This window comes from Salmo salar, chromosome ssa17 (genome assembly GCF_905237065.1).
Source record: "Salmo salar chromosome ssa17, Ssal_v3.1, whole genome shotgun sequence".
In the NCBI taxonomy this organism is placed as follows: Eukaryota; Metazoa; Chordata; class Actinopteri; order Salmoniformes; family Salmonidae; genus Salmo; species Salmo salar.
In genome coordinates, this window is record NC_059458.1 from 389,668 (window position 1) to 399,450 (window position 9,783).

A 9,783-nucleotide genomic window follows, 5' to 3' on the forward strand; every position below is an offset into this window, starting at 1 on the left:
TCGCCGAGGGTGTCTCAGGGGGAGTGGGATATGCAAAAAGCAAATTTACAATTCGCATATGCGTATTAATATACACGTGCACATATGTGAAATAGGACAAATATACTGTAATTTCCGGACTATTAAGCGCACCTGAATTTAAGCCGTACCCACTGAATTAAAACATTTTTTTTATTTTGAACATAAATAAGCCACACATGTCTATAAGCCGCAGGTGCCTACGGTACATTGAAACAAATGAACTTTACACAGGCTTTAACGAAACACGGCTTGTAACAAAAATAAATAGTCTTTAACGAAACACGGCTTGTAACAAAAATAAATAGGCTTTAATGAAACACGGCTTGTAAAAAAAAATAAAAAATTGCAGTAAGCTTTAGTTGTCTTTTTGCACTGAGTCAATTCCTCACGCTGCTGTTTCCAACGTCTTATCATCGACTCATTAAGACCAAGCTCCCATGCAGCAGCTCTATTTCCTTTTCCAACAGCCAGATCAATCGCCTTCAACTCGAAAGCTGCATCATATGCATTTCTCCGTGTCTTTGCCATGATGAGGGTGACAAAATGACTACCGTAATCAGAATGATGGGAAGTTTGAGAGCGCTCGATTTAATCTAAACAGTAAACAAAAAAGTTGTTTGACCTTAACCCATTCGGCAATTTCATTGGTCTAATGAAAGCTTCATGCCGCCAAAAAACTGAGCCCGTCACAGAATGTGTTTTTTTGGAGAAAAGAAAATTGAAAGCGGGAAAAATCCATATATTAGCCACGTCATTGTTTAAGCCGTGAGGTTCAAAGCCTGGGAAAAATGTTGCGGCTTATAGTCCGGAATTTACGGTACTGAAAACCACAGTCTTAATAATAAGGAGATAGATATGTATTGCTATCTCAACAGACATCTTTTATATGATATGATTTATTGGTAATTCGATCTTCCATGTTCTCATTTCCTACAGAAACAGTACAGTAAATGCATGTGGAAATGACTGTGTAACTCGTTGTAATGACCGGTAAACAGATCATTACACTCTGGTACACAACAGATGATGTCATAGGTTACATAATGGATGTCAAAAGATAGGCGTGAGATCGCTTATCACCGTGATGATATCCACTTGGAAACTTTCTGGCCAGGCAGTCTTGGCAGACACAAACAAAAGCTATCAATCACCTACCTGACAGGCCATTCATCTCCAGGTCAATTACAGGGCTGTCTCTCTAGTCTCCACAAGCTTCCTTCACTTCTCCATCCCTTTATGGTAATCACTGATCTATACAGTAGGTGATTGGACAGATGAAAGCATGTCTACCCCCCATTGCTTTCACCAATCCAACCTTGACAGATTTTGGATAACCTCTTGGAATGAGAGGATGTGTTTTGTGAATAATAGTTTTATATAGTTATAATTTTATATAGTTATAGTTTTATAATAGTTTTAATATCAGAACTGGGCTCATGCATCTTTCTGGTCTGTTTTCCCACAGGTGAAGCCACAGAGCAGTCTAAGACAGTGGAGGTCCCAGAGGAGAAGACAGACATCCAGACATATTCCCCAGCAGTGGTGGAGGACCAGGACCAGGTACAGCCAGAGGCCACAGAGGCAACCCCAGAGGACAGAGCCAAGCCTGAGGACAGAACCAACACAGAGCCTGACACAGTGGACACCACCTCCGCACCTGAGAAACAGGGAGCCGAGAGCCCCACTGAGGTAGTTGAGAAAGTGGACCCGACCCAACCTGCATCCACTGAGGCTAGCCCAGAGGAACCAACATCAGGGGCTGAGGGTGAGGCCTCAGAGGGGGCAGCCACAGAGATCCCTGACAGGGAGGAAGAGCAGACTGAGGAGGATGAGACCCAGTCAGCCGGCCACACTGGGGTGCTGGCCACTGAGATGGAGGACACCACCGGGTCTGGGATGCTACCGACTGTCACTGAGGAGGGGGCCTCTTCTATTGCACCACCTGTTGGACAGCCAGGAGAACCACAGGGCTCAGCCAGCGAGGAGAATGTGCAGGAGGAGGAGGAGGGAGGAGGGGGTAAGGAATTACTCTGTTTGTTACATTCATAATATCACATACAGAATACTGTTTTTTGCTTTGCTTTGTCATTCAGTTTGTTATCATGAACAATTATAATGACAATGTATTTAATTTAAATAGCACACTTTAAAATACAAATACATCTCAAGTAAATCATATATCATGTCAGAACAGAGAAACAGAAGAGGTACAAAACAAGTGCCTGGCATTACCCTGCAACAATCATACTTTTCATATAGGATTTATGTGACAGGATGAATCAAAAGCTTTCCCTGAGCCTAAAAATAGCAGTTGTGATACTCAAGGGCAGGAAGTCCCCCAGTACATTGTGGTCCTAATGCAGATGCCAATCATTCTGCTGCTGCTGCAAAATGTTGAACCAGCAACCATTGTCCAGTCAGTGTGGTATATATAAATGTTTACATGAGGTGTTCCTCTTTACACCCCCTGGTTACACCCCAGAGAGAGGAAATTGGTGGAATATGGTTAGGAAGCCTAACCTGAAGATACATTCTGTGTTTATCTCAAATAGCCTTTTTGCTTCCACACAAAGATGTATTTAGCTATGTTTTTGTAAACAAAAATATAATCACCACCAAAAAATGGACATCTCCATGATGAAACGTTTAATACTATGACATTCATCTATAATGACAGAAATAGTTTTAAAAGTTTTACAAAATGTTTAAAGATGTATCAACTGATGTGTTCATCTTCAGTCGTATCATTAATCAAAGCCATTTAATAACTGGCAGAGTCTAGCCAGAATCACGACAACACATATCTATATAACATCACTGCCCTCTGGCTATACTGTACTACTGTTACCAAGGCGACTCAAAAATCTGTGCTTTCAAGGTGATTCATTTAATCATATCAATCTCTAAATATACATCTCAGTGTTCATCATTCTCCACATTATCATGCAATCTCTAATACAGCCTTCTCTGACTGTAATAACTAGCACCATCTTTACCTGTTTTTATCTTTACATAAAAAGTGAGTATCCTTTACATTATCTTGGAAGTGCTAAGTCTGAGAACTCAGAGAAGGATTCTTGGAACAGATAGCCTACCATCCACACACAGCAAAGTTTGGTCCGACTCTGGGAAGTTAAAGAACTAACCTCGCCCCCTGGTGTTGGCGTGTGAAATAGATTGTGGATTAAAACTCCCATTTCCACTCTTGTTTGTAATGTAATATCCGTGTGCATTTAGAGTTATATAAGAAGACATCTGGCACTAGTTATAAAAACTTTATATACAAATATTCAAGCGCAAGGAATCATTTGCATAGTCAGCTCTGGTTGCTGAAAGAAGAATCTGTAAATGTAAATCTAAAAAACAAATGGTAAAGTTGTAGTTTGATGACACTTTCAAATAAAATAAGCACTCAGATTGACCACCATTCATGAAGAAATATTCCATGGAGGCTTGAAAGTTTGTCTTTCTCTGTGTGTCCTCTCCTCTGTGGAGTTTGTTTGAAGAAGGCTCCCCCTCTTGTGACCGGATGAGGGAGAGTGTGAAAGAGAGGAGAGAAAGAGAGGAGCACTAGTACACCACTGGCTGTGCCTCAGCATGACTCTTCCTCTCAACTCCCCATCTGTACTGGCTCAAATTCTCAATACAATAACTCTATATAAACAATCTCTGCATCCAGTGATTTAATGTAATACACAGACCCTTTTAATACAGTAGCTAATATTTGGGTTGAATGCTCCTATAGCGTATTCCTATGGGCCATCAACTTGTATTTTGAAGCACTGAATCATTCAGTCAAATCTATCTTAATACTGGTGTGTTTGTGCACTACTTTGCACCACTGAGATTCACATTAGTCTTGAATAGTGAATAGTGTAATCAAGAGGACCCCCAAGTTGTGTTATAATATAACAACTGCTGGCCCACAGTCTTTTATTATTCATTACATTATAATTGGATTCTTATTCATTAGATGTATTTCTGTATTTTGATCATTTAATGCAGGGGTGTCAAACTCATTCGACGGAGGGCAGAGTGTCTGCGGGTTTTTTTTTTTCTTTCAGTTAAGACCTACTGTAAACAACCAGGTGAGGGGAGTTCCTTACTAATTAGCGACCATAATTCATAAATTAAGTACAGGGGTGAGCGAAAACCTGCAGACGCTCGGCCCTCCTTGGAATGAGTTTGACACCTGTGATCCAATGAGACAGTTTAGAAGTAGAGGGGGAGACAAGGAGAGATATGACAGGAGACACAGTAGGAAGTGTGGACGTAGGGATAGGACAGGAGACACAGTAGGAAGTGTGGACGTAGGGATACGACAGGAGACACAGTAGGAAGTGTGGACGTAGGGATACGACAGGAGACACAGTAGGAAGTGTGGACGTAGGGATAGGAGAGGAGACACAGTAGGAAGTGTGGACGTAGGGATACGACAGGAGACACAGTAGGAAGTGTGGACGTAGGGATACGACAGGAGACACAGTAGGAAGTGTGGACGTAGGGATAGGACAGGAGACACAGTAGGAAGTGTGGACGTGGGGATAGGACAGGAGACACAGTAGGAAGTGTGGACGTAGGGATACGACAGGAGACACAGTAGGAAGTGTGGACGTGGGGATAGGACAGGAGACACAGTAGGAAGTGTGGACGTAGGGATACGACAGGAGACACAGTAGGAAGTGTGGACGTGGGGATAGGACAGGAGACACAGTAGGAAGTGTGGATTTAGGGATAGGACAGGAAACACAGTAGGAAGTGTGGATGTAGGGATAGGACAGGAGACACAGTAGGAAGTGTGGGCATGGGGATAGGACAGGAAACACAGTAGGAAGTGTGGATGTAGGGATAGGACAGGAGACACAGTAGGAAGTGTGGATGTAGGGATAGGACAGGAGACAGTAGGAAGTGTGGACGTAGGGATAGGACAGGAGACACAGTCGGAAGTGTGGATGTAGGGATCGATCTGGTAGAGGATGTATTGCTATGGGGGTAATGACACCCCAAAATGTGCACTACTTTCCACCAGAGCCCTGTGTGAGAAATAGGGTGGCATTGATTTACCCTATGAGATAATAATCAGATAAACTGTTCTGTTCTGTGCTAAGGTTGTGGGGGAGTTTACCATATTGTTCTCATTATAACACTTGGCACAATGTCACTTTAAAAACAACAATAACTCAACAATTACTTTGCAATGAAATGTTGGCATTCGCTCTCAGGTGCCAACTCTGCCCCAACGAGAGACAGTTCCACATTCCTTAGTAGGTTCAGTTCATTCCACAGCTATAACATCAGCCCTGTTGTAGCACATGATTCCTGGTCATCACATAATAGTGTTCTACATCATCACATGATATTGCACTAAATCACAGTCTGTCAGTGCTCATACCCAGGCCGTCTGTCTGATTGACAAGATGGACACAGGTCTTCATCACACTTCAGTGTGAAAACCAAGCACTATTATTGGGGTCTACTGCGCTCTCTCCAGGGGCTCTGTGTGTGTTACATGGGTGGACGTGTATGGCATCTGATGACACCAGTTGACATCTATGTGTAATTCATTTGTGAGGCATCAGAGATGTTTGTTTAACACTGCATCTCATTGTTCTCCCCATGTAGTCCCAGATCAGCCCATTCCCAGGGGGAGGATGAATCCAGGTGAGGGAGTAGCCCCTACTCCAGCCGGGCAGGAGAATAGTAGCACACCTGGTGAGTGGCCCACTACCCCTAATATCTCTACCAGTAGTATTAATACTATTGTTGTACATGCCATGAGTGATTAGTTGAATAATGGCCATGTAATTACAATGTATTATATGGTTTAATGCGGTGATTCTCAATTGGTGGGTCGTAAACCAAATTTGGGTCGCAGGAGGTTTTGTGTGGGTCGTGGGTGTCTGAGTTTTTTTTATGAAAAGAAAACCCAGTCTGAACTTGAAATGACTTAAACCAGGTAGAATGTGTGTAGAAATGATAATGAACTTACATGTTTAAACAATTTATCTTCAATCACAGTATTTTCAGTATAGCGCTATTAGCACCGTTATGGTTGAATGTGTGGTCTTAAATCAGTGAGTTTATTAACAGTCAACATCAAGAATATGGCCAAAATGTAGTTATTGACAATGAAAGAGGTGGGAATGTTGTTCCCTTGTCATACAGTTGGTACATTTAATATCAATATAGCATTACAAATATTTTTCCAGATTGTATTTTGCCGATTCTTTTTTAGCAATGCGAATATTGGGTCATGACTGAGACCACCTGGTTTAATTTGGGTCTCTAGGCAAAGCCAGTTGAGAACCACTGGTTTAATGGATTCATAAAGTATTAATAATTGAGCAAACAATTGAATTTATATAGCACTTTTCAAAGCACTTTGCATTGTAAAGGGGCATATGCTACACCTCCAAGTGAGAAACATTATAGACATGAATTATTAATATTATTCAACCTTTCTCATTTCTTTCCTCTGTGCAGATTGGCTGATCATTGTGGGAGTGGTTGTGGCAGTGGGCGCTATTCTCCTCGTGTGTGCTGCTGTGGCCAAGCGGAAGAGGTAGGTCTCATTTCACCAATTGGAATTCTGAACGAAAATGAACTGTGTACATTACTCCTTCTCTCTGTCTGTTAGCTGGTGGCAGTATTCTAATGTGTTCACTGCTCCCTTTCTCTGTCTGTTAGCTGATGACAGTATCCTAATGTGTTCACTGCTCCCTTTCTCTGTCTGTTAGCTGGTGACAGTATCCTAATGCTAATGTGTTCACTGCTCCCTCTCTCTGTCTGTTAGCTGGTGACAGTATTCTAACGTGTTCACTGCTCCCTCTCTCTGTCTGATAGCTGGTGACAGTATCCTAATGTGTTCACTGCTCCCTCTCTCTGTCTGTTAGCTGGTGTCAGTATCCTATTGTGTTGACTTCTCTCTCTCTCTCTCTCTCTCTCTCTCTCTCTCTCTCTCTCTCTCTCTCTCTCTCTCTCTCTCTCTCTGTCTCTGTCTCTGTCTCTGTCTGTTAGCTGGTGCGGTCAGCAGCAGACCCTGATGATCACCAACAAGGATGGTAGTGACGGGAATGGGGCGGCGGTGTCCGTGGCTAGCTCCCGGGCCCAGGAGAGAGAGCAGGAGATGGTGACCCTGATGAACAAAGAGAAGATCCAGGAAAACTGCAACACAGAGGAGTTCACCGTTATCACACTGGATGAGTCCCCAGAGAAAGGACAGCTGGCATGAGAGAGGAGAGGAGAGGAGGAGGACAAGGAGGAGAAGAGAGAGGGTTACAGAAGAATAGATAAAGATGAGTAGCTACGAGGGTGCTGATACTGGGGCAGGACTAGAGAAGGTCTGACTGGGGGTGGAGATGGACACTTTGGCCTGCTACCAAGCAGACAGACACATTGAACATGCCAGCTGGGGTTGGGTGGGGGATTTGTAAATGTAAGGGATGGTTAATACTCTATTGATTCTGGTGTTGTATTCTGGGGAGAATGGCTGGTTTGTCCCACCTTGTTACTAAGGTCCAACATCGGAAACTGGCCCTGTCCTTTGCCTGTCTCTCATGTGTGTGTGTGTGTGTGTGTGTGTGTGTGTGTGTGTGTGTGTGTGTGTGTGTGTGCGAGGGTGTGTGTGTGTGTGTTTGTGTATGCACAGTATGTACCGTATGTCAGTGTGGGTGTGAGTTTTTAAAGGTGGGGGGTGGGGGTCTTGGTTTGCCCACCAAGACCAGTAGGAGGTTGAGGTTTAGGTTGAGGGGAAGGACATTGTTGATAGTGTGTCACTTAAAGCTTTTGAGGCATTGAGTTGGAAAAACAGGCGCGCAGAAATGTGAAAACGAAACAGACGTCGTCAAGTCATTTGGCTGGATGTTCATGGGATTAATATTGTTTATTATGGATGGTTAAATGTGGGACATTGTGGCCCACTGATGTCTATGCTCTTTATCATTCCCCTGTTTTCTTTCAATATTACCCTTCTGTATATTTCAATTGTTTCATGTGGATTGGGATTTTGTTTTTTACAAGAAAACACAACGAGATGCTAGTATTTTAATTTATGCGGTTTTGATTTTTCTTTCTATTTTTGTTTCTGTATATAATGTACACGTATTTTCCAAATGCCTTAGCAACAGTTGTCATTCATCTTTTTTGGCATGCAATGCCCTTTAATGAGTAAATAAAAGCTGTCATATTTCAGAATTATTTAATCAAATTCAGAACCTATGGTCTTCAATTGTGATAGAACGTTTGCAATAGTCAGAGTAGATATTGTATGAATCAACTTCCTGTATAGTATTCAAGACTGTGCATTTTAAATACCTTTTTTTTATGATGTCTATTAACATGGTCTGTATAAATAATACATTCATGTTGAGTAGCGCACAGGATTGTATGGAATATCAACAGCTTTCGGAGAATAGAAGCAATGGTCAGATGTGGATGTTGGAGTACACGTATCACATGTACTTACCATATAAGTCACCTCATGCTATATTGACAAAAATGTGCCGTTTACATTGACCTAGCATTGTGTAGTAATGCATTACACTGTGATGGAACCTAATAACTGTTGTTAACGGCCAACATGAAAATCAATGTACAATCCTGAGGAGTGACTGTGTCCCTCACTGACAAAATAATTGATCTGGCTGGACACACTGACAACAACACATGATCTTGACACAGATATTACAGTAATGGGCAGAACAGTAGAACTCCAAGCACAACCCTGGATTCTACTTCTCTGGGCTCCTTTGTAACAAAGCAGCAGAGGCCATCATATTTCTGTGGCTCTCCCTGTTATGTGCACCAGAGAGAGGAAGGTTGATTAATTCTGGCTTGGAGCTCTGTGTCTCCATACTGATCCAGGTCCCAATGTGCCCATTGCTCCACACCTCCATGTGATTACGTAATCATCTTTATGCTGTCTCTTTCTTTCATAGGCAAATCACTTTTATGTGTGATTGTCTGTGGATATTATGAATCCTCCCATGTCAGTTTGAGAGTACATTTGTCATGCCTTTTGAATAAGCGGCATGACAAATGTGTGTCCCAGCTTTTTTGTGTGGCTTTTTGCCTCTGTTTTTGTTCCTCTCTGATCTTGCTCTCATTTGATTCACTTTGAGGAAAATTTGAAAATGTATTAGGGTAGGAGTGTGTAATGATGAATTAATTAAACATTGTTAATGAGAAAATATGTGTAAAGTCATGGATGAAATAAATGTGTATAGAGGAAATGTTTGATTGTGGTGTTCATTCAGCGGGCAGGAGGGAGGGAGGGAATGGAGAGAAAAGGGGTTGCTCGGGAGAAGGAGAAAGTATGGTTGCCATGGTATCCCAGTCATGATGCAAGAGTATGTTTTTACCCAGGCAAGACAGAGAGACAGTAAGACAAAGACAGCCATTTTGAAGGCTGGAAAGGCCATGTTCTTGTACGTGTCTGTGATTACATCTTGAAAGGTTAAACCAGTCTCATATAGCTACTTCAGCTAAATCAACTAATATTCTAAAATAGTATCAGTGCCTTGAGAAATGATTAACAACCTTTGACTATTCCACGTTTTGTTGTGTTACAAATGTGGGGTTAAAATTGACTGAATTGTCAAAGATCTACACAAAATACTTTGTCAAAGTGGAAGAAACATTTTATATTTTAATCTATTAATGGAAAATAAAACACAAATATATGTTGATTAGATATGTATTCAACCCCCTGAGTCAATACATGTTAGAATCACCTTTGGCAGCAATTACAGCTTTGAGTCTTTC

The 9,783-nt window shown here is 41.9% G+C and overlaps 1 protein-coding gene across 1 annotated transcript in view; it reads left to right on the plus strand.

Annotated features, from left to right (window-relative positions):
* The window catches only part of LOC123728112 (CD44 antigen), a 39,941-nt gene extending 30,690 nt beyond the window's left edge, over nucleotides 1–9,251 (plus strand). The window contains exons 5-8 of the mRNA XM_045698697.1: nucleotides 1,487–2,038; nucleotides 5,644–5,733; nucleotides 6,505–6,583; nucleotides 7,039–9,251. Of these exons, the coding sequence (XP_045554653.1) occupies nucleotides 1,487–2,038; nucleotides 5,644–5,733; nucleotides 6,505–6,583; nucleotides 7,039–7,252 (935 nt within the window). The 3' untranslated portion in view covers nucleotides 7,253–9,251. The remainder of the gene's footprint in view (nucleotides 1–1,486; nucleotides 2,039–5,643; nucleotides 5,734–6,504; nucleotides 6,584–7,038) is intronic.
* Nucleotides 9,252–9,783: the final 532 nt, after the last annotated feature.